We start from the raw sequence: 25,432 nt of genomic DNA, 5'->3' as shown, positions 1-25,432 counted from the left end.
CCCCACACTCCAACGCACACTTCACACGTGGCTTCCTTCACTCCCTGGTCTACTCCCCCCGTTTTTTACCATGTGTTGTCTTGTATTGTGATTTTAATGTGTCCTATGGTGTCCTTAATAATAACATTGAATATATTGATTCTAACTTTCTAATAGTGTCATTAATTTTTGGATATGTGGCTTCTTTAGGTTTTAGATCCACATTGTGTCCCTGCTGTCTGAGAAGGACCACAGGCGATCAGCAAAAAGCTGCTGGCATTTCCCGGGAACGGTGGTTTCTCCATACTTACAATCTTACATATTGTTTGGATGCGTCTCGGCCATTGAGTGCAATGAGTATGCAAAGAACAGATGCTTTACAAATGATGGATGTCACAAATGGACAATTTTTCATCTGCTCATGTGAACTTAGCCTTACACCTCAGTCTGACATCCAAGAGTCACGGCCATGTTCTGTCGGCAGATACAACACCTACTCATTACAATCTATAGCTCTTCACGTCTGTTTCTTTGCGCAACGTGTGTCCTCTAAAAAGTATGGAGACAGGTCTGATTTTGAGATTGGCCACACAAGTCGGTGGCATCAGTGTACAGTCCATGTGCTGTCCGTGTGTTGTAGTTCACACGCTGTGGATTCTGCTGCGTTGTACGCTACCTTTATATTCAATGGAAAATAAAACACGCAGTGCACATGCTGCAGATTCGCTGTGGTTTCAAATCCGCAGCATGTCATTTCTTTGTGCGGAATCCGCAGCAGTTTTACACCTACTTCACTGTCCTGGTGTCAAACCGCAGGGGAAAACCGCAGGCTGATCCGCAGATAAACCGCAAGGCTTTTGCCAAATCCGCAGCACAATCTGCAACGTGTGTACTTAGGCTGTGTGCACACGTAGCGATTTAAGAGTTTTTGCCGCGATTTTCGGCGCGAAAACGCTTAAAAATCGTGTACAGAACATCCCCCATGCATTCCTATGGCATTCCGCACATGCTGTGCTAATGCTGCGCTTTTTTCCGCGGCGGAATCGCATCGCGGAAAAAATCGCAGCATGCTCATTCTTTTGTGCGGAATTGCAAAGAATTGCCGCGATTCCGCACCCATAGGAATGCATGAGAATCGCTTACTTCCCGCATGTGGCTATGCCCACCATGCGGGAAGTTAAGCGTCTCATGTGCGGTTGGTACCCACGGTGTGGAGGAGAGGAGACTGTCCCCTCCAGGCCCTGGGTACCATACCCCTGTAAAAAAAGAATAAAAAATAAAAAATCAGGGTATATTTACCTTCCGGCGTCCCGCGCTGCATTCCCGGCCTCAGCGTTCCCAGTAATGCCTTGCGAGACCTGTGATGACGTGGTCTCGTGAGATCGCTATAGCAACGCGAGACTACGTCATCACAGGTCTCGCAAGGCATTACTGGGAACGCTGAGGCCGGGATGGCAGCGCAGGACGCCGGAAGGTAAATATACCCTGATTTTTTTTTTTTTTTTTAGCATTTTAACATTCTATCTTTTACTATTGATGCCGCATAGGTGGCCTCAATAGTAAAAACCTGGTCACACTTGTCAAACACTATGTTTGACGAGTGTGACCAACCTGTCAATCACTTTCCAAGCGATGCTTCAAATCGCTTGGAAAGTGCTTGAATATCGCACGCGAAAATCGCGGCAAAATCGCGGTAAAATCGCGGTGAAATCGCGCAATTTCTGGGAAGGAGTCCGGTTTTTAGTGAGCGTTTTAAAACGCTACGTGTGCACATAGCCTTAAAGGCGAAGTCTTGAGGTTTACTTTTTGATACTTGAGAATCACTAAGACAACACAGTACACCTTCGCGCTATAGCTATTCAGATAACCTCTTATCTGAAGCTATTCCTTCATCACTTCTCGCCAACCATTAAGCACGGGGGTGGTGGATCAATCCTACTTTGGGGTTGTGTTGCAGCCAATGGCAGAGGAAACATGTCACAGGTAGAGGGAAGAACGGATTCAGTGAAATTTGAACAAATTCTTGATGCAAACATAACCCCATGTGTAAAAAGCTGCTTGAAAACAGGATGGCTCCTACATATGGATAATGATCTGAAACACATGTCAACATCCACAATAGACGACCCACAATAGGCGCAGTTGACAGCCAGCTCTCCGCTGTCTAATTGGGGGAAGCCGGCTGTCAATCAGCATGACACCAGTAATCCCGCCCTGCTCTGTGGACAGGGAGTAGCTGAATCTCTAGCAGGAGCAATCAAAGACCGGCGCCAGGAACAACAGACAGGTATTTGCCTCTATAAGCAACTACATGCTTTTTTCTAAAGTCATGGATATCCCCTAAAGGGTTCACAATTACATTAATTTTCACCAGGGGTGCCCTAACTTTTACATGCCACTATAGCCTTGCAGCGTTGAGGTCCTGGATTCAAATCCCACCAAGGACATCTGCAAGGAGCTTGCATGACTTTCTTCTGGATACTCCGGTTTCCTATGGCCTCTTTCACACTTCAGTTTTTTGTATCAGTCAAAATCCGCCAAAAGGACGGATGGCGGATCCATTTTAGTACTGATGACAACGGATGCCACCTGTCCGTTTTTTTGACGGATCCGACAAAAAACCTGGCGGATTGTGACTGATTGTAAAAAACTGAAGTGTGAAAGAGGCCTATCACATTCCAAAGATATACTGATAGGGAAATTAGATTGTGAGCGCCATTGGGGACAGTGATGATAACGTGTGCAAACTGAAAGCCAAAGCGCCATACAACAAAAGTGCAGGACAGCCGCCAGCCAATTCGCAGGACAGCCGCCAGCCAAAGCGCCATACAACAAAAGTGCCGGACAGGGACCAGCCAAAGCGCAGGGGCAGCCGCCAGCCAAAGCGCAGGGGCAGCCGCCAGCCAAAGCGCCATACAACAAAAGTGCCGGACAGGGACCAGCCAAAGCGCAGGGGCAGCCGCCAGCCAAAGCGCAGGGGCAGCCGCCAGCCAAAGCGCCATACAACAAAAGTGCAGGACAGCCGCCAGCCAATTCGCAGGACAGCCGCCAGCCAAAGCGCCATACAACAAAAGTGCCGGACAGGGACCAGCCAAAGCGCAGGGGCAGCCGCCAGCCAAAGCGCCATACAACAAAAGTGCCGGACAGGGACCAGCCAAAGCGCAGGACAGCCGCCAGCCAAAGCGCAGGGGCAGCCGCCAGCCAAAGCACCAGACAGCCATAGTGGGTCCCAGCCCCAGTAATACCTGAGCGGTACATAACACAACAGACTGGTCCTGTACTTCTCCTAGGAATACTAATAACCAGGTATGACAAGTCGTGATCATGGGGGCAGTCACGACATGACAACATTACCTGGAGCAGCTGCTGCAGTCAGTATAAGATGATGAGCGACTGTCCCATCCTCCACCCTCATCGTCCTCACGGAGGTTGTTGTCCCGCAGCACTTCCATACTCCGAACCAGCGCAGAGTATCTCGGTGCAGCCTCACCTCAGCACATCACACCGCCGCCGAGGTGCTGAGCGTTAATAGCAACGGCTCAAGGTAAGTTGACAGATCCGCCCCTTCCAGGATAACAAAGTTTGTGATTGGTTCTGCCGTACACGTGATATGTTTCTTCGCACTGCATTATGGTAATTGTAGTTAGAGCAATGCAATTTTACGTACACTTGGTTAGATCGGTAAAATACATCTCCCAGAGCTCATTTCGGCCGCGTGCATTGTCAGTCTGTGGCTAAACAGGTGAGCTTGTGATGCTTCCCGGGGAAGGGTGCGCGGTCCTCAGAGTGTGCGCCTCGTACTTATTGTGGCAGTGCGGACAGATGGTAACACGGAAAATAGGGATTATTGGTCTACAGACACACGTGTTGTTGTGTAAGCCTGTGCTGTAGGAATATTTAGTGTATTCTTACATAGCTCCAGATAATGTGCCTTATAATGGATTACAAATTAGTGGAAATAAAGAACTGTACGCAATTTGTGTTTATGATAAGTTGCAGTTTGTATTGGAACCAGTGTCTGTGCTTCCACCTTTTTTCGTTGATGGAGGTCGGTGACCAAAAATGTCACTTCTGGCATCTGTCCGTGAATGGCCCCTTTGGGCGCCCAGGAGTAGAGAAGTCCCTGCACATGTGGCGCTCCTCAATTGTATGGAAAGGCTCAGACTTGCGGAGCGTCCCAAGTACAAGGCTGGTTGTTATGGGCGCTTTCATTAGGCCCCTGCTTGACGGGACGGAGCCTCCTTCCTTGTAACGGGCTTAGAGGCCACAATTCCATTTACTGCAGCACCAAAGGGGTTAACGTGCTGGACTCTAGGTATCTAACCGCTGAGTTGGCGACCTGCTCCCTGGCACCTTCCATCAGAGATACAGAACGGATGTCACCAACCTCTGTCCGTTAGTTGTAGTCTTCCAGATTAGCAATAGGTGTAAGTGTTAGGGAAAGTCTGAGATGTCAGAAATCTCTTGCACAAACATTTGTTGTTTTTTTTACCTCAGTATCTTGTGCTTTGCTGGTTTTTGCAGAATGGATCGTGTCACTTCTTTCAGCGGTTTTCACCCATTGAAAGTAAAACATCGGCGCAGATATCAGATTTAGTCAGGATTTGTCCCAAAACCTGACTAAATAGAATAAGATTTTTTTTTTTTTTGCACTAAACTTCATCAGCATGTCCAAGAGACAAATATAGGGTGACAAAAAGCACAAAAAAACAAGCAAATTCTCCTTTTTTCCTGCTGATTCTTTCCTGCCAAGAGAGCAGGTTTTGCTGCAGAAAAAAATGCTGAGAAACACCTAGTGTGACCATAGCCTTACTGTTACCACAGCGCTGACCACCCACCTCCTTTCCAGTAATCAGAGGGGCTGATACATGAAGCCATTTACACCAAGTATTCTGCCATAAAATTTTTGCACAACCTGTAGTTTTGCAGATGTTTGAGACTTTGGCATCTTTACGCCAGTCCTGGACGGCTTGGCATTATAGATGGACGGACCCCTGGAAATTCAGGTTTGGCCGAACAGTTAAAAAAAAGTTTGGGTACCCCATTCACTTGAATGGGGGGCCCGAACATCCAGTATTTGCCACGCTTTCATGTGCATAACAGTGCAGCAAACACTGCTTCTGATCAGCGGTAAAATCATTACTGCCAGTCAGACAGCCACGGTTCTCATGCTGACAGCGTGAGCCCACAGCTGTAATCGGAGGTATAAAGTTTACCTGCTGTCACTGGGGTGGGCTGATGGGAGGACTGCTCAAGAATAGAGGGGAATCAATGCTGATTTTATTTTTTAATTATTTATTTAGCGCACAGGCACCAAGGTCACTCTAGTTCTGGAGCCCAGCTGGGAATGCAGCCTCCATGACCGGCGGTAACCTCAATGACGTCACCGCTGCTCGCAGCAGCTCATTCCTCAGTTCTCATCCTGGACGGTTGCATCTTAGCACTGTCCAGGTTGAAAACTGTTTACCCCCAGACATGGATTACGGCGTGGGACAGAACAACGGACAGATTTATTTTTGTTTTATTACAGGAGATGATTACTTCAATAGAATGGGTGATGACGTGAGTATGGTTTAATTTAGAATCACTAAAGGAGTCTGTGTCATTCCTTCAGTTAAAGGAAGGACTTTATTCTGGCTGTGTCTTTATTTACAATATAACTATAGGATTAGTAATGGATAGGTGTCTTATAGAAGCCCCTCCATTACTAATCCGTGGGCTTGATGTCACGGGCAATACAAAGGTGACATCAACCCCACAAATATAAACCCCACTTGCCACCGCTTTTAGAACAAGTGGCAAAAGCCGGGCAAAGCGCAGAATTGGCACATCTAATAGATGCGCCTTTTCTGGGCGGTTGCGAGCTGCTGTTTTTAGTCTGAGTAGGCCATTATCAATGACCCCTTACTAGCCTTAGAATACCAGCCCCTAGCTGTCTGCTTTAGCAAGGCTGGTTGTCAAAAATGGGGGGGAACAACACGTAGTTTTTTATTTATTTAAAAAATGCGTGAGGACCCCACTATTCTTGATAACTAACACTGACAGCTGATGGTTGCAGCATTTTGCCTGGCTGGTTATCAAAAATACAGGTGAACCCATGCTTTTTTTTTCTTATTTTTTAGCACGCAGGCGCTGGCTGATGAATACTCCCTTCAGCCGATCATGTTCTCGTGTTATTAGCGGCAGCAGGTATAGGCTGATGGGATCTGTAGACCCATCAGCCAACACCAGTGACCGGAGGTAAAGTTTATAGCTCCAATCACAGCTGTGGGCTCATTCTGTCATTTGAGAGCGTGGGAACCGTGGCTCTCAGAGCAGCAGTAATTATTTTACCGCTAATCAGAAGCAGTGTTTGTTGGGCTGTCATGCACATGCCAGGGCGACAAGCACCCATTGTTCGGTGGGCCGAACAGTAACAAGGACTTCCTGGTGAAGTTTGTGTTCAGTGTCCGTGCCAAAACAGTAGGTGTTTGGTACGAACGCCAAACTTTACTGTTCGTGTTTGCACATCTCATCTCGGCATACATTTTGAAAAGTGGCTGGAGTCTTGCTGGGACGGCGGTGTAGTTGCAGTGCTGACAAGTCCATCATAATTTACACCACAAAAGAGACATAAATTCCAAAAGAAATGTCCACTGGTCCCTGCCTTGAGTACATTTCTAGCTGTGGCGCATGGCAGCTAAAAGATGCCTCTAAATGAATTTGGCTCATTTTACTCCATCATCCATAGTGGCGTGCAAAACATCAGCCTTGATGAATTGGGGCCTTAGCGTTGTCCTCATCGAATATGAATCTTTACAATGTTGTCCATCGATTTCTTCACGGTAACCACTGCAGTGACCCCGTTCTCGCCCCACAATAATCACAGTTTCCTTCCTCTCTTTACAGTATTCAGCATTCTTGAAGATTGATGTTTGAGGTGAATCTGTAAGTGCATTTGGTTTCTGGATTATTTTTTTTTACAGCCAGAAGTGCTCTTTCTTAAAATAAAAAGACGAAAAACCCTGTTCAGCAGTTCCAGCTTGTGATTATTGCACCCCCAATTGACTTGTTTCAGATGGTAGTAGAGAAGGGAACCAGTCAGCCGAGTCTTGCTGCCCAGATATGTACATTTGCAGCCAGGTATGTTTCTTTTTGAAACGCTCTGGGATTTCGAGAGACCATTCCATCCACTGGAGTGGTGCGGGGAGAAGCACAACAACATGTATGTCAATACCTGGATAAGAATGAAGTGATTAAACAGAGTCAGCATGGGTTTCTAACTAATAAGTCATGTCAGACTAACTTAATTTCCTTCTATGACGGTATCACTGATTGGGTGGATCAAGGAAATGCTGTAGATATAGTATATCTTGACTTCAGCAAAGCATTTGACAAAGTCTCTCATACAATCCTTATTGAAAAAATGACTAAGTATGGAATGGACAAGGCAACTGTTAGGTGGATTCATAACTGGCTTAGTGATCGGACCCAAAGAGTGGTCGTAAATGGCTGCACATCCAGTTGGAAGAATGTCTCAAGTGGGGTACCACAGGGCTCTGTCCTGGGCCCTGTATTGTTCAACATCTTTATCAACGATTTAGATGAAGGAATTGAGGGTAAACTGATTAAATTTGCTGATGACACAAAGCTAGGAGGGATAGCTAATACTAGAGAAGAGAGAGAGAGGATTCAAAAAGATTTAAATAAACTGGAGAAGTGGGCAGCAACTAACAGAATGGTTTTTAACAGGGAGAAATGCAAAGTACTACATCTGGGCAATAAAAATGAAAAAAGCATATATAGAATGGGAGGAATAGGGCTAAGTGACAGCACATGTGAAAAAGACTTGGGTATACTAATAGATCACAGACTGAATATGAGTCAACAGTGTGATGCAGCAGCAAAAAAGGCAAATGCAATTCTAGGATGTATTAACAGAAGCATACAGTCTAGATCACGTGAAGTCATTATTTCCCTCTACTCCTCTTTGGTCAGACCTCATCTGGAATATTGTGTCCAGTTTTGGGCACCACATTTTAAAAAAGACATCAACAAACTGGAGCAAGTTCAGAAAAGAGCGACCAGAATGGTGACCGGTCTGCAAACCCTGTCTTATGAGGAAAGGTTGCAGGATTTGGGAATGTTTAGTTTGCAAAAGAGAAGACTGAGAGGAGACTTAATAGCTGTCTACAAATATCTAAAGGGCTGTCACATTGTAGAAGGATCAACTTTATTCTCATTTGCACAAGGAAAGACTAGAAGCAATGGGATGAAACTGAATGGGAAGAGACACAGATTAGATATTAGAAAAAACTTTTTGACAGTTAGAGTGATCAATGAGTGGAACAAGCTGCCACGAGAAGTGGTGAGTTCTCCTTCAATGGAAGTCTTCAAACAGAGGCTGGACAGACATCTGACTGGGATGATTTAGCGAATCCTGCTTTGAGCAGGGGGTTGGACCAGATGGCCCAGGAGGTCCCTTCCAACTCTACGATTCTATGATTCTATGATTCTGAGCCAGCTGTGGCCTCAGTCTTGTCTCTCACTATGATCCTCAGCCGCCTTTTAAAGCTTTGTTTTCTCTGAAACGCAGGAACGTTTCAGAGAAGTTCATACCTGGATTCCATTGTGCTGCCAGGCTCTGATTCTTGCCATCTCTGGTTTGGGCAGCATGAATTGACTTGCAAATTCCCTTTACGAAAATAGAAAGTAAGCCAGTAATCACTGACCACTTAGCTCAGAGAGTAATTCTACAAAATACTTATCACCTCTTTTCAGGAGAATTGTGAAAATTCTGATTGCTGGTCCCAAGATCACTAGAATGGGGGTCCTCATTCCTTTCCCTGAAAAGTTGCACATGGAACCTGCAGCTTCGTTCATTGTGTATGGATGGAGGAGGCCGAGGACATGGCAGCAGGATGCTCTGCTGCACAGATGGAGGAGTAACAAGTAGAAGGAGATTTTTATCCCACTGCAGAGGGCTCTGGTGACACCATATCTCAAATAGTTGTGGAGACCTCACCCACAATAAGGCAGGATAAAATAAAGATCAGCAGTGATGCCACAAGACTGCTGGAGACAGTAACTGGATACCATTGTCCTGTGCACCTGTCCAGCCCACCATCAATGCAGGACAAGTACAAAATCAGCGGCAGAGCTCCAAAAGCAGGAGACTAACAACTTATTTTTTTAATTTTGCAGCATTTCTGCCTTTGCTCATTCATCACTAGTCACAGCAGTACATTTCCGCATTCACCAGTAGTCACAGCAGTGCCTTTCCTCATTCACCAGTAGTCACAGCAGTGCCTTTCCTCATTCACCGGTAGTCACAGCAGTGCCTTTCCTCATTCACCGGTAGTCACAGCAATGCCGTTCCTCATTCAACGGTAGTCACAGCAGTGCCGTTCCTCATTCACCGGTAGTCACAGCAGTGCCGTTCCTCATTCACCGGTAGTCACAGCAGTGCCTTTCCTCATTCACCGGTAGTCACAGCAGTGCCTTTCCTCATTCACCAGTAGTCACAGCAGTGCCTTTCCTCATTCACCAGTAGTCACAGCAGTGCCTTTTCTCATTCACCAGTAGTCACAGCAGTGCCTTTTCTCATTCAACGGTAGTCACAGCAGTGCCTTTTCTCATTCAACGGTAATCACAGCAGTGCCTTGCCTCCTTCAACGGTAGTCACAGCAGCGCCTTGCCTCCTTCAACGGTAGTCACAGCAGCGCCTTGCCTCCTTCAACGGTATTCACAGCAGCGCCTTGCCTCCTTCAACGGTATTCACAGCAGCGCCTTGCCTCCTTCCACGGTATTCACAGCAGCGCCTTGCCTCCTTCCACGGTAGTCACAGCAGCGCCTTGCCTCCTTCAACGGTAGTCACAGCAGCGCCTTGCCTCCTTCAACGGTAGTCACAGCAGCGCCTTGCCTCCTTCAACGGTAGTCACAGCAGCGCCTTGCCTCCTTCAACGGTAGTCACAGCAGCGCCTTGCCTCCTTCAACGGTAGTCACAGCAGCGCCTTGCCTCCTTCAACGGTAGTCACAGCAGCGCCTTGCCTCCTTCAACGGTAGTCACAGCAGCGCCTTGCCTCCTTCAACGGTAGTCACAGCAGCGCCTTGCCTCCTTCAACGGTAGTCACAGCAGCGCCTTGCCTCCTTCAACGGTAGTCACAGCAGCGCCTTGCCTCCTTCCACGGTAGTCACAGCAGCGCCTTGCCTCCTTCCACGGTAGTCACAGCAGCGCCTTGCCTCCTTCCACGGTAGTCACAGCAGCGCCTTGCCTCCTTCCACGGTAGTCACAGCAGCGCCTTGCCTCCTTCCACGGTAGTCACAGCAGCGCCTTGCCTCCTTCCACGGTAGTCACAGCAGCGCCTTGCCTCCTTCCACGGTAGTCACAGCAGCGCCTTGCCTCCTTCCACGGTAGTCACAGCAGCGCCTTGCCTCCTTCCACGGTAGTCACAGCAGCGCCTTGCCTCCTTCCACGGTAGTCACAGCAGCGCCTTGCCTCCTTCCACGGTACCAATAATCTGTAAGGCTGTGTGCCCACGATGCGATTTTTAAGCGTTTTTGGCGCGATTTTCGGCGCGAAAACGTTTAAAAATCTTGTACAGAACGCACCCCATGCATTCCTATGGCATTCCGCACATGCTGTGCTAATGCTGCGCTTTTTTCCGCCGCGGAATCGCATCGCGGAAAAAATCGCTGCATGCTCATTCTTTTGTGCGGAATCGCAAAGAATTGCCGCGATTCTGCACCCATAGGAATGCATGAGAATCGCTTACTTCCTGCATGTGGCTATGCTCACCATGCGGGAAGTTAAGCGTCTCATGTGCGGTTAGTACCCACAGTGTGGAGGAGTGGAGACTGTCCTCCAGGCCCTGGGTACCATACCCCTGTAAAAAAAAGAAAAAATCGGGGTATATTTACCTTCCGACGTCCTGCGCTGCCTTCCCGGGCCACAGCGTTCCCAGTAATGCCTTTCGGCAAGGTCCTGTGATGACGTAGTCTCGCGTGACTCTAGCGGCCTCGTCATCACAGGTCTCGCAAGGCATCGCTGGGAACGGGAGCGTCGCTGAGACTGCGCGGGACGTCGGAAGGTAAATAGACCCCGATTATTTTTTACATTCTTTCTTTTACTATTGAGGCCGCATAGGTAGCCTCAATAGTAAAAACCTGGTCACACTTGTCAAACACTATGTTTGACGAGTGTGACCAACCTGTCAATCACTTTCCAAGCGATGCTTCAAATCGCTTGGAAAGTGGTTGAATATCGCACGCGAAACTCGCGAACATAATCGCAGTAAAATCGCAGTAAAATCGCGGAAAAAAGCGCACGATTTCTGGGAAGGAGTCCGGTTTTCAGTGTCCGGATTTAAACGCAACGTGGGCACATAGCCTAATACCTGAATTTTAGTAGTGAGTCAAGAGTCAACCATTAATCCATCATGTGGCAGAGAGTTTTACTGTCACTGCTCTCACAGTAAAGAATCTGAGTCTGTGATTATGATTAAACCTTCTTTTCTCTAGACATAGAGGATGCCCTCTTGTCTCTGTCACAAGTATAAAAAGATCTCTGCACCATTGCCGCATATATTTGTACATTGTAACAAGATCATACTCATGGTGCTATTTTTTTTTTTCCAAATATAAAACCAAGCAACATAACAGTTCTATGGATGTTTCTGCCAGAAAAAAACTCGCTAAATTTGTCTGTTGAAGAAAAAAAAGATTTATACTCAAAAACCTCATAAAAACATGTATTTGTGAAAATATTTTCTTCGCGTGGATTTTTCAGTAAGAAAAATTTGCATCATGAACTCTGTGAACATATCATTGGTTGCCATATGGTATAGTGTTGTAGAAAAAAAATCTATTACATGCTATAGGAAAAAACAGGAACATTTTAGGACATGCTGCACTTTTCAAATCTATGTATGTCATTAATTTGCGCAAAATATTCAGTATTTTCCGCTCCAAAATCTTCGTCACTGTGCTGCATTTTATCTGTAGACTTTGTTCACAAATTTTATCATTTTTCATATTAGTAAAATGAAGTTGCTAATTCATTGTACATTTTGGTAAGGTCATAATGGAAGTTGTCAGAAAAGCCAAGCCGAGTTCCAGATCACATTCAGCCTTGATCATTTGACATGTGCACCACTTATATCTGACATTGAAAATACAGTGTAGCACTGAAAGGTGACATTGTTTCCCGTGAGGAAATACAGCTCTGGCAAAAATGAAGAGACTTCCACATCAAATCCCTGTCATGGGCAGCCCATTCTCACGACATGAACCCCATTGAAAACTTCTGGAATGTAATTAAGAGGATGATGGATAGTCACAACCATCAAACAATGAAGAACTGCTTAAATTTTTGAACTAGAAGCAGTGTGAAAGACTGGTGGCAAGCATGCCAAGACGCATGAAAGCTGTTTTTAAAAATCATGGTTATTCTACAAAATATTTATTTCTGAACTCTTCCTGAGTTAAAACATTAGTATTGTTGTTTCTAAATGATTATGAACTTGGTTTCTTTGCATTATTTGAAGTCTGAAAGCACTGTTCTTCTTTTTTTTTAATTTTGACCATTTCTCCTTTTCAGTAAAAACAAAACAATATTTATTGCTTGGAAATTCGGAGACATGTTGTCAGAAGTTTGTAGACTAAATGAGCATTTTACTCAAAAATATACCTATAAAGGGAAAAATCAGACAAACTGATCATTTGGAAGTACTCTCTTAATTTTTGCCAGAGCTGTATATTGGTGGGATCTAATAATATATTGACTGCCAAACACTTCCAGTTAATTGGACATGTTGCATAAGGGGTGCTTAGGAAGTTTGGCTGGTTGTCAACTCTCTATTTCCAATTGACACTAATAATGGTCATGGACACAAAACAGGTTGAAATTCACAGGAGATGGTCAGCTAGTCCCAAAATACATTATACTGTTATACTCTTGTTTTATATTGGTGACCAAAAAAAATTATGTCCATGGCTAGCTTAATATGATCTATCATGCTTCAATTTACTTATATCTATGGCCTAATTAGCTTCTTGAATGATGATAACCTATCTATCGTGCATTTATCCAAAAAATATTAATAATAAAAAAAACAACAAACCATTTTGCTCAGGTGTGGTGGGATGTTGTGTCTACATCTCTCATACCCCAGATTTATCTCCTCCTTACTTGCAGGCACTTTTCATAGTTCTAAAAAAAAAGAATTGTAATTTCTCTAACTTACCTGTGAAACAAGATGCTTTGGACAGAGTCCAGGTCATCTAGACTCTTCGTGACAGCCCGTGGAATTATATGATCGCCAACTTTAAACATAGTCCTCTTAGAACTTGGCTCATAGCATAGAGAAGATTTTTTTAGTCCATGCCCATTCTGTAGGTTTCTAATCTATGGATACAGCGCTTACATGGTGATCTCACATAACAGTCATTTCTACAGCTATAGAAGCCTTGGAGTTAAATGCGTCTGTATTGCAGCCCCCTTTGTGCCCCATCCTTCAACCCAACTCCAGCAGAGGACTGAGTGGCCACAGTCAAGCCGAGGTCCCTTGTCCCCTCCTCTTTTAGGGACCCTATGTGTTGCGCTATCAGCACATGCAGTGCAGTAGACTGCCATCCTCTCTCCTGTCTCTCAGCAGCTCATAGTTGTGATTTTACCAAAGCCTTAGCCCTCCCACTCCTCATTCATTTCACAGACGTCAGGGAAATGAAAAAATGCCAGCGAGAGCTCAGAGACTTGTCCAGCAGTGCCTTGTCAGGTGTAGCTGGCTTACCCCATGCTCAGATGTGAGATTTTGAGTGCTAGCTTTCTGAAGGATTTTTTCCCCATGTTCATTTCAGTATTTAAGTCTTGGAAAGTTGGGTGGCAACTAAACTGATCACAGTTATAACAAGTTACCTAGCTATGGAGGAATACCGGTCTGTGGGGCGTGTTATAATGCTGTCAACTTACCATTTAGAAAAAGGGGATAGTTGGGTAGCAGTTTGAGTGTGAGATGCAGTGGAGGGAACGAGTAGTTGCAATTAAGCGGTATTCCTTTGGACAAGTGGAATATGTTGTTTGCAGCACAGAATTAAACCATTCGCTTGCTTCTCCATTGCCTGCACTTTCATCTTTTCTTGAGTCTGAAGTAGCCTAAGCGTTATCAGTGGTTGTGAGCACCATTAGACAATTCCTTTTGGCATTTTACCCAGATAAGACCCTATTTGCGCTTTGTGTCTTTCCAGTCTTCTTTTATTTTGTTTAATTTTTCTAAGCCATTCACAGTTGATTCTAGGGTTAATATGGATTTTAGAGCCCGTAATGAGATGCGGCTCTGAAGTTTTTAAGGATGACTCCATTACCATGGTTGACACCAATGTCAAGGGCATACATGAAACTGTGAAGCTGTGATGAGACATATGCCATGAAAGTTTTATACATTTTTATTTTCCTGTAACCTCATTTTAAGAAAATTACAAAGATGTGACAAGTTCCATCTTGGTCTGCATAGTGCAGCTGAGTGAGAAGCCTTTTGCTTTTGGAGGAATTATTGAAAGAGAAATTGATGGACAAGGTATGTTCCCTAAAAGCATGCTGCCCAGATCAACAAGGTTTCCCCCTTATGTCCAGCTGTTGAGATTTGTATTAAATTAGTTCTTGAGGATTTTAAACAAATCTCTTCCCAATGGAAATATAGTTATCTCAACTTTGAACAAAGACTTGCTTTAAAAGAACAACAAACATTTGCTCGTGTTGTTTATAAGGCACAGGGCAAGGGGGGAAATATTGTGATTTTTTTTTCCAGTTTCTAAATATGAGAAGTAGACTTTCAGACAATTGAAAGATAAAAGTACATAAGAGAAATACAATTTTTCTTCTCTCGCCTCTTTTACGGCTCAGCTGCACTCTATACTAAGTGAGGCGTGTCAATCAGGCATCATTACCAAACAAGTTTTTGAGGATCTTATGACCAAATATCCTAGGATCCCAACCTTTTACCTCCTCCCCAAGGTCCACAAAGATCCATCGATCCTCCTGGCCGTCCTATCGTAACGGGTATTGATGGACCATGTGAGCCCATTTGTAAGTTCATAGACCATTATTTAAAACCTTTGGTGGAGACATTGCCATGTTTTGTTGAAGATACTACCGATGTGCTAAGGTGGGCCGACTGTATCTTTGTGGAGCCAGACATGTTGTTGGTTACTGTTAACATAGAATCATTATATACTTGTATAAGCTATGGAGATGGTCTTAATGCTATTTTAATGAGCTCCTTGGCCAGTTCCTTTGACCTCATGATTCTCATTTGGTCTGACATGTACTGTGTGCTCTTATATAGACCGGTGTCTGCCTTTACAAATCAAGTCCTATCAGTTTAATTAAACACAGCTGGACTCCAATGAAGGAGTAGAACTATCTCAAAGAGGATCACAAGGAAATGAACAGCATGTGATTTAAATATGAGTGTCTGAGCTAAGGGCCTGAATACGTATGACCATGTCATATTTCAGTTTTTCTTTTTTAATAAACTTGCAAAAATGTCTACATTTCTGTTTTTTGTTTTTTTTTTCTCAGTCAAGATGGGGTGCAGAGTGTACATTAATGAGAAAAAAATGAACTTTTTTGAATTTACCAATTGGCTGCAATGAAACAAAGAGTTAAAAATTTAAAGGGGTCTAAATACTTTCCGTATCCACTGTAACTCAGCATTGAGACCAGAATTGATCCTGGTCAAGTATCCAGTGCCTTTGGCTGTGAAACAACCCCATATCATCAGGTTTCCTCCACCGAACTTGACATATCCTTCAATTTCTCAATCCGTTAGCTACTTTTTCCCTTGTTTCTTTCAGACCCAGTTGCACCTATCAGAGCCTAGTCTATCGACTTTCGTGTCATCGCTCCAAATCACCTGTTTCAAATCTTTAAATGTCCACTCTTCGTACTTATTTGCAAACTCAAACTGATGCTTCTTATGACAATATTGAAGTTGAGGCTTCTTCACCTTTTTTTGGGCCTTGATTCCAGACTTGTGTAGTGTGTGTCGCACGGTGCTCGCATCGATGTCTGTGATCTCACTATTATGAAGCATACGAGCCGCCTCCACTGCCTTGTTTAATGCACCAGAACTGATAGACCTTGGGATGAGTCGACTTGTTGACTCCGATATTTTGCCTGAATGTCCACCTTTTGGCTTCTGAATGGATGGATGGACTTAATTTTGTATTCTTCCAAATGTCAAGGCACTCACATGATGCAGGTTGGCAATTTTCTTCTTCTGGATGATGCTGTTTCTCTTTACTTGGGAAATCATCTTCATGTAATAATACACTGAGCTATTGGAGAATGTGAGAACAGGTCGTTTTTTGTAGTATTCAGGAAGAAAAATATTTTTCCACCACCAAGAGCAAAACAGTAACAATGCAGTGACATGACAAGAATCTGCATAACTAATCATATGTATGAGATAGACAAGATGATTGTCTATAAAATGATGGTAGTCTCACGATCAAAGCAGTAGTGGATGGTAAGATATGGAGTGTTAAAGTCAAAAGTTCAAAACATTGTTAGGCTTATGTATAGTAATCTTCTCAGTCTGGTCCGATGAGCGTGGTTTCGTGCCTATGCATCCCTCCCCCGGCTTCTGCTCGCCGCCCTCCTGACATGGACAATGATCCACATCGCCATGTGACATATCGCGCCCGCTCAGAAATATTGAATTTTGTGCCTGTGCAGTATGCTTTGCCCAACTGCGGTCAAAGCTGAAAAACAGAAGTGCACATGCACTGGCAAACGTACTTCCGGTACATGAGCCGAAGTACATGTGTCAGCACGTGACACTTCTGTTTTTCAGGTTTGCCCGCAGTTGGGCAACAACCCATGGGAGTGATGTAGAAACCCGAAAACATGCCTATCGGACCGGACTGAGAAGATTACCATACAGCACGGGAGTTATATAAGGTTTAGGGAATGCATAGCAGACGCTGAATAATGTGATATTTTTAGCTGCTATGCCACAAAACTGGTTACAGATTCCCTTTAACAGTTCATTTGTATATTTAGAAAAATGTGGATTTCTTGGGAATAAGACATTGGATCGTAAATATCAAGGTATCATTTTATTTAGCCTTCTATATATATATATATAACCTGTCTGCCCACCCATATAGACAGCTTTGGAGAGTTGATCCTACTGACAGATTCTCTTTAAAGTTTACAAATTTCCAGCGGTTTTTTTTTTCGGAAAAAAAACTGACTATAACTTATATTTTTTCATTGAAAACCCTCCTTATCCTGGGCCTAAGGAAGATGTGGCCTTAATGCGATGAGCCTGCTGTCAATCAGTGATGTTTAGTGATGGGCGAACCTCTTGATGTTCGGGTCCTGCGGGTTTGGCCAAACAGCCCCATTCAGTTTGGCCCGAACATCCAGTATTTGCCACGCTGTCACAGGGCAAGTGGGAAGAGCTGGGTAAAGTGCCAGAATTGTTGTATGTAATAGACTGAATCAACTGACTGACCAATCACAGAATGATCATGCAGCAGTTGCTGAAATATCAGCACCTCCCGCACGATAACAGTAGGTGCTCGGTACTGCTAGTGGCCAAGCTCCAGCTGTGACAGCCAGGGACTGTGGCAGCACTGCCTGTGGCTGTTTGATCCCCCCAAATGCTGTGATCAACAGTGATCACAACATTTAGGAGTCAGGAACAGGGAGGTAGCTTCCTCTCCATTCAGATCAAGCCTGATCATTGCCGCGATCATGGCCTGAATGTTGCCATGGTGACCCAAGGTTGTCATGACAACCCATGGGTCACCAAGCTGTGGAAAGCATCTTAGAACGTGCTCAGAGCATGGTCTAGGATGCTTCTGTACAGGTATAATGCTGTCACAGTGGTCTCAGAGTCTGCAAACCGTTGCACTGCATCTGGCTGCAGAGGGTCTCAGCAGTTTGCTTTGCAGGTTTCTGCCTGGTCCTTCTGACACTAGGACCCAGTGGCCACCTCCCCCGGCTCTAATGATCACACCTGGATCTGGGTGTTTATAACTCCCAACTTGCTGTTGGGAGTTGTGGGTGATATTTTCTATTTGCACTTCCCTGTTGAGGCTTAGAGCTACAGCAGTAGGCTAGCATCTTCTTTGGAGTTTGATTACGTTGGTGTTTTTCTCTGAGTCTACTCAAGCTAAATGTACCCTTGTTTTGTGCATCCTAGCTGTCTTTAGCGGTAGTGGGGACTGACTAGCAACATCCTGTCCTTCCCGGTGCAGGGTTTATCGCCGGGTTCAAACAGGAGTTAGGTATCCTGCTTGGCGATAGGTGCGGAACTTAGTGTTTGGTTCCCTTCTCCTTATCCCTTTGTGTTGCACTTAGTCTGTCCTACATTGTGTGTGACATGCATTGCAATGCATTATACCTGAGATCAAAAGAAAAAAATGAAGTTCCCATAGAGGGACTAAGTAAAAAAAAAAAGTAAAAAATTGCAAAAATATGTTTTAAAAAAATTGCTAAAAATATTAAAAAGATTATATATATATATATATATATATATATATATATATATATATATATACACTGTATATATATATATGTATATATATATATATATATATATATATATATATATATATATATACACTGTATATATATATATATATATATATATATATATATATATATATATATACACTGTATATATATATACAGTGTGTGTGTATATATATATATATATATATATATATATATATATATATATATATATATATATATATATATTATACCAATAAATACACATTTTTATGTAAAAAAAAAAATAAAACAAAAAAAGCCCACATATTTGGTATCACCACGTCTGGAAAGGCACGATCTATAAAACTGTCACACTAGTTAACCCCTTCAGTTAACGCCATAAAACAGAAAAATATTAAAAACATGTCAAACTATGGTTTTTCATCATATTGATTGAAATAACTAGAATAAAATGCCATCAAAAAGATGAATGTAAATAAAAATAGTAAAAATGTCATCTTGTCCAGCAAAAAACAAGCCACCACAAAGCCCAATCAGCAAAAAAATCTAAATGTTATAACTCACAGAATACAGTGATGAAAAAATAATTTTATCAATAAAATAGTTTTTATTGTGTAAAAGCACCAAAACATAAATGCCATAAATGTCTTATTGCTGTAATCTTACTGACACAAAAAATAAAGCTGCCTTATCAATTTTAGCACACGCAAAATGGCATAAAAAACTCCCCCCCCCCCCCCCAAAAAAAAACAATTCCTGAATTGCTAGGTTTTGTTCATTCTCCCTCTCAAAAATTGGAATAGAAAGCAATAAAAAAGTCATGTGCCACAAAATAGTACTGATAAAAACAAGCCCTCACATAACTCTGACAGCAAAATATGGAAAAAGTGTGAATGTTTTTTGCAAAAGCATCTTTTAGTGTGTGACAGCAGCATAAGAAAAAAAAATATATAAATCTGGTATCGTTGTAATCGCACTGACCCGAAGAATAAAGTCTTCTAATCACTTATATAGCACAAGGAAAGGCTTAAAAAATAAATAAAACCAATCCTTCACCTACTACAGATTTTTAATTCTGCATCCCAAAGATTGCAGAAAGGCTTGGCGCACATTTATCCTGCGTCTACACTGAGCGCTTACACCGGGATTTCTGTGTAAATCTCTGAAATACATGATTCAAATGGAAGCCCAGGTAGATGATTCCCTGGGATACAGAGGCAGATGAAGACACTGTGGACACCTTCTGCATTGTGAACAGATAGATTTCATCTTTTTGTGTAAAAGTGCGGTCAGCCATGGGTTTTTCATCTCTGAAAAGAAAAACACCACTGAACAGAAGCCAGATGGAGCTTGGAGAAACTCTGCTGCCTCATTGCTGACGTGGGTTCCATCTGAATCACGTCATTCGGAGATTTAGATGGAGACCCCATTGTAAATGCTCAGCATAGAGTGCAGGATAAATGTGATCCATAATGTTATGTTAAATGTTCCCAACAAAAGCTTTAACTCAAATCAAAAGTCCTCACTCAGGTCCGTCATCTGTTAATGGAAATATAGGGGGCTTCCACGTGACTGGTAGTACAAAGGCTCTGGAAAAGAGATATGGCTCCTCACCCACCAAAAGAAATCCAGTGAATTCTGCACTCCCAAATCCAAATGCCCCCCTCCCTTCTGAACCCAACAGTTTGCCTAAACCACGTCCACAGGTTTGGCATTTCTATAGCTATCAGACACCACCTAATTTACATGTGCGTGTTTCCAGAAGCACGAGCTGGGCATAGTGTACTGGGCACTACAAAGTAATGGGCACTGCAATGTACGGGCACTACAATAGCAAATTTGCAATTTTCACTCAGCAACATCTACTGCTGCTTGTTTCTGGAAAACACCCATGGAGTCAAATCATCACTACACCTGTAGAAAAATATTCAGAATTGAGAGTCCTCAGTGGTTGATACCTTTTAATGGCTAACTGAAAAGATGGTAACACATTGCAAGCTTTCGAGACTACTCAGGTCTCTTCTTCAGGCTAGACTAATACAAAATCTGAAGAGTCACATATTTATGCACAATACAGCCTAGAAAAAATGCAATGGATAAGACAAGTGACGTGAAGCAGAAAAAAACAGAAAAAATGTAAAACTTGTCCATTTATAATGACCACGGACAAGATAAAGATCACCAACTCACATCAGGACTACAAGATCCCAGGTACTTTCAGCTGCATTACATCTAATGTGGTGTACTTAATTATTTGTACTAAATGTCCAACTGGGGGTCTGTATGTGGTGGAGACAGGGCAAAAGCTTAGAACAAGGATGAATGCTCATCGTCACACAATAAGAGAAAAAAGAATGGATCTACCTGTGGCAAAACATTTTTGTATCCCTGATCACAGCAACATGGATATGAAATTACTGGTATTGAAAGGTAACTTCACAAAGCCTCCTTGACTTGTAAGCTTGTTCTTTTCAAAGCCTCATATGATCCTGGGTGAAATCTTAAGTATTCCCAGAGGAATGCAACCCCTAACCTTTACAAATGAAATGTGCTTAGACTATGTGACATTTTTGATTGAAGGTTTTGTTTACTAATTCATTTAGTTAAAAAGCCCCACAAAGCACACAAACACCCCATGAAAATAACATTCAGCATTAGGGTAATTAGCACAGAATATAACATCAGAAACCCCCAGTTTGCAGGTTCTCCAGTTCTCCTTCCTTGGAGCACTTTGGGTAGGTACTTATCACTGCATGCTGGGAATCCACACCAAACCTTCTATTAATGGAGAACAAATGAGTAGGCGGTCTAGCATGGACATTGCCTCTTCATTCTAACGAAGATAAAAGTTCCCCATGCTGATTGGTGTGGATCAAAGAGTTCAGACCCCACTGATCAATAAGTTCTCTCACCTATCCTCTGGCTAGGCAATAAATTGTTTTTGCTGGACCACCTCTTTACATTTTCACAGTGCCCCTGATTTGAACTTAGCACGGCGGCTTTGCAGCGCTGACGTCCTGAGTTCAAATCTCACGAAGGACAACATCTGCAAGGAGTTGGTATGTTCTACCCATGTTTGCGTGGGTTTCCATTGAATAATCTGGTTTCCTCCTACAGTCCAAAGGCAAACTTTGAATTTAGATTGTGAGCCCCAATGGGGCAGTGATGATGATGTCTGTAAAGCGCTGCGGAATATGAGCAAAGCGTAATAAATACATAATCTATAGGTTGCACTGCAAAACTCATACGGCTACTTAGCCTCTTCACCTCAGGTGTATAGATGACCTCCAATGGGGATGTACTCTTGTAGTGTACATTTAAATTCTTACAGTAGTTAAAGCATTGTTCACAAAAACATGTCAACTCCCACTGCTGAAAATATGAGACTGCTAGAAATAGTGGAGCACTATACTCATTAATTATGCTTACTTATATAGCTCCACCATATTCCACAGCAGGTTACAGATATTTTAATCGCTGTCTCCATTGGAGCTCACAATCTAAATTCTTTGGGGAGTGGGAGGAAGGTGGAGTACCCAGACAAAACCCACACAAACACAGAGAGAACATACAAACTCCTTATAAATGCTGTCTCTGGTGGGATTTGAACTAAGGACCCCAGATCTGCAAAGCAACTGTGCTAACCATTGAGTCACATCCTTCTCTAGGTGAGAAGGATGTGGCTATTTTCTGCCATCATTTGTAATTCTGAACCTCTGTAAGCAAAAAATGACTGTTCAAATCAAGTACAAGCGCTCGGTACACGCTTGGTGTGGCCAAATGGTTCAGTGCACTTACCCACATATTTATTTTCATCCTTTTCCTTGATTGACATCCCTGGCTTTATAGGAGTTAGAGAAGGATGGGAACAGCTAGAATACAGATAGGTTGAGAGCCTCTGCTTAGTGTGAACTGTTATTTCATATTGACAGATTCCCTTTTAGACACAAATATTATATACTAAGTGTGTGCCCGATGCTATCACATCGGGAGGGCAGTAACATCATGATGGGGGCAGCTTTGTGGCGCTGGGGGGTGGCGGCCCATCCACTTCCATGCAGTCCCAACTGACAGGAAAGACGGTGTTTTGCGGCCTGTGCTGGAGATGGTGTGCGGCGCCACCAGAGGGTGGCCGCACCCAATCTTTAGCACAGGCCTCAAGCCGTGGTCTTTCCTGCCGGCTGTGACTGCACGGAGGTGGGTGGGCAGGCAGCAGCGGGATCCGGCGCGTGTAGTCAGTCGGTGGGTCCTGGCGGGGGTCCGGCGGAGGCATCCTTCTCATTACTCCCCCCTAATTACACCCTCTCATTACATCCCCTCATTATATCCCCTTCATTACACCCCTCTCATTATATCTCCTTGTTACACACCTTTCACAGCCTCGTGATCGCAGCGGTGGCCTGGGCCCAAGCGGCAGCAGGGATCCCAGTGGCGGTTGGGATCGCAGTGGTGACCTAGATCCGAGCGGCAGCGGCGGCGGGGATTGCAGCAGCGTTCGGGATCACAGCGGCGTCCTGGTCCAAGTGGCGGTTGGGATCGCAGCAACGTTCAGGATCGCAGCTGCGTCCAGGATCCAAGCGGCATCACTCGGGTGTTCCAAAATGGCAGTCGGCGTACTTCCGGTGCGGTGCAGTGGATTGTGGGATTTGGGGGCATCCAGACGGAAGTGAATGACAGACAATTTAAGGCAATTATATATATATATAGATACATACAGTTGAAACCAGAAGTTTACATACATTATATAAGAATACACATATGTGTTGTGAGTTCATTTTCCCCTTCACCATTGAGGTCTGATGAACTCCCTCTTCTGGTGAAGGAAGGTAGTGAGGCTGATTACCAAGCACCTGGGTATGATGATGATGACTGGGTGATGGGAATTGCTGACTGGATAAAAGGCAGACGACGCCCTTCTGCCTTGCTGGTGATCTCTCTGAGGGATTCTAGGAGACCAGTCTGATTCCTGCTCCTCAAAAGCTAAGTTTTCTGCACTGCTTTTTGCATTTGTGTTTTGTTTTGCCTTGTTTTTCTGAATTTCTGCCATTCCCTGCTGGGGTGAGTTGAATTCTTTTTGCTCTGTCTTCAGAAAATACCTGAGTGCTGATATAGTCTTTTTGAAGCCTAGCGTCTTCAGGGCCTTTTTCCCTATCAGCCTGTTGGCCCTTGTTTTGATAGGGTTTTTGGCGGATTGCAGACAGCAGCTTTCCTCTCCTGTCCTAATTAATTAGCTTGGGCCCCATCATTTGCTCAGGCTATCTTTCTATCTGTGTGAGTGTTTTTTCATCTTGCTTCGCCGTCATTATATGTTGGGGGCTGCCTATTGCTTTGGGGTCTGCTCTGGGGCAGTTTAGATTTCCCTTTCTGTCTTTAGGCTATGTAGTTCTCCGGCTGTGATCGAGGGGTCTAGGGCACCGTAGGAACCCCCCACGGCTACCGCTAGTTGTTGTTGATAGGCTCAGGGGTCTGCAATCCGATAGCTGCCAACTTCTCTGGTTTTCTGGACTTACCTAGTATTTCTGTTTTTGCCTCCTACGGTGACTCATTCATAACACGTATGCATGTTGTTTTCAACATCTGACATGAAATCAGAATAAACCTTTCCCGTTTTAGGTCAATTAGGATTACCATAATTATTAATATTTGCCAAATGCCAGCATAATAAGTGAGAGAATGTTTTAAGGCATTTTTATTACTTACTGCAAAGTCAAAAGTTTACATACACTAAGTTTACAGAACCTGTCTCCTTCCTGAGCGGTATGATGGCTGGACATTCCCATCTTGTTTGTACTTGCGTATAATTGTTTGTACAGATGAACGAGGCACCTTCAGGTATCTTGAAATTGTACTCAAGGATGAGGCAGACTTGTGCAAGTCCACAATTCTCTTCCTGATATCTTGGCTGATTTCTTGAGACTTTCCTATGATGCTACACAAAGAAGCAATGTGTTTCAGGTGTGCATTAAAATACATCCATAGGTGTGTCTCTAAGTAACTCAGATGTTGCAAAAAAAAACCCAGAAGCTTCCAAACACATGACTTCATCATATGGTCAGTCCAGAATTGTCTAAAGGCATAGTAATCTTAGTGTATGTAAACTTTTGACTTCGTAGTAAGTAATACAAATGCCTTAAACATTCTCTATCTCATTATTCTGGCATTTGGCAAATATTAATAATTGTGGTAATCCTAATTGACGTAAAGCAGGAAAGGTTTATTCTGATTTCATGTCAGATATTGAGAAAAACATGCATATGTGTCTTTTTATATAGGTTTTGTAAACTTCTGGTTTCAACTGTAACATGCTGGAGCAAACTACCAGGCTCATATCACTGAAGCTAATAACCTTAGTGAAACATATCTCCCCTCCAGCACATTACCAGTGTCCCTCTTACAATTTACAGTCATGGCCAAAATTGTTGGCACCCTTGAAATTGTTCCAGAAAATGAAGTATTTCTCCCAGAAAATTATTGTAATTACATGTTTAGTTACACACATTTATTTCTTCTGTGTGTATTGGAACAACAGAAATAAACTGAGAAAAAAGAGCAAATTGGACATAATTTCACAACAACGTTGTTCAAGCAAGGTGTGGGCATTATGAAAATCACACCTAAAACAAGATAAAAAGGGGAGAAGTTGACCAAATCTTTGCATTGTGTGCAACACTAAGCTTGGAGAACAGAAAGAGTAGTGTCTGAGGACTAAAGAACCAAAATTGTTGAAAAATATCGACAATCTCAATATTAAAAGTCCATCTCCAATGACCATGATGTTCCTTTGTCCACAGTGTGCAATATAATCAAGAAGTTTACAACCCATGGCACTGTAGCTAATCTTCCTAGACATGGACAGCAGAGAAAAAATGATGAAATGTTGCAATCCAGGATAGACTGATAGTGGATAAGCAGCCCCATTCAAGGTCCAAAAAAATTCAAGCTGTCCTG

The 25,432-nt window shown here is 43.4% G+C and overlaps 1 protein-coding gene across 3 annotated transcripts in view; it reads right to left on the bottom strand.

The window, feature by feature from the left end:
* INTU (inturned planar cell polarity protein) overlaps window positions 1-13,395 on the bottom strand; it is an 88,141-nt gene extending 74,746 nt beyond the window's left edge. The window contains exon 1 of one of the 3 annotated variants that reach the window (XM_073572049.1): window positions 13,203-13,395. In XM_073572049.1, coding sequence (XP_073428150.1) covers window positions 13,203-13,291 — 89 coding nt within the window. In that variant the 5' untranslated portion in view covers window positions 13,292-13,395. Of the gene's footprint in view, window positions 1-3,333; window positions 3,564-13,202 lie in introns of those variants that run through there. The other 2 variants (XM_073572050.1, XM_073572048.1) reach the window with 2 other exon arrangements.
* Between the last annotated feature and the right edge of the window lie 12,037 nt (window positions 13,396-25,432).

This window comes from Dendrobates tinctorius, unplaced genomic scaffold (genome assembly GCF_039654945.1).
Source record: "Dendrobates tinctorius isolate UK_male_01 unplaced genomic scaffold, ASM3965494v1 ptg000030l, whole genome shotgun sequence".
Classification (NCBI taxonomy): Eukaryota; Metazoa; Chordata; class Amphibia; order Anura; family Dendrobatidae; genus Dendrobates; species Dendrobates tinctorius.
This window is presented reverse-complemented; position numbering and strand designations above follow the sequence as displayed.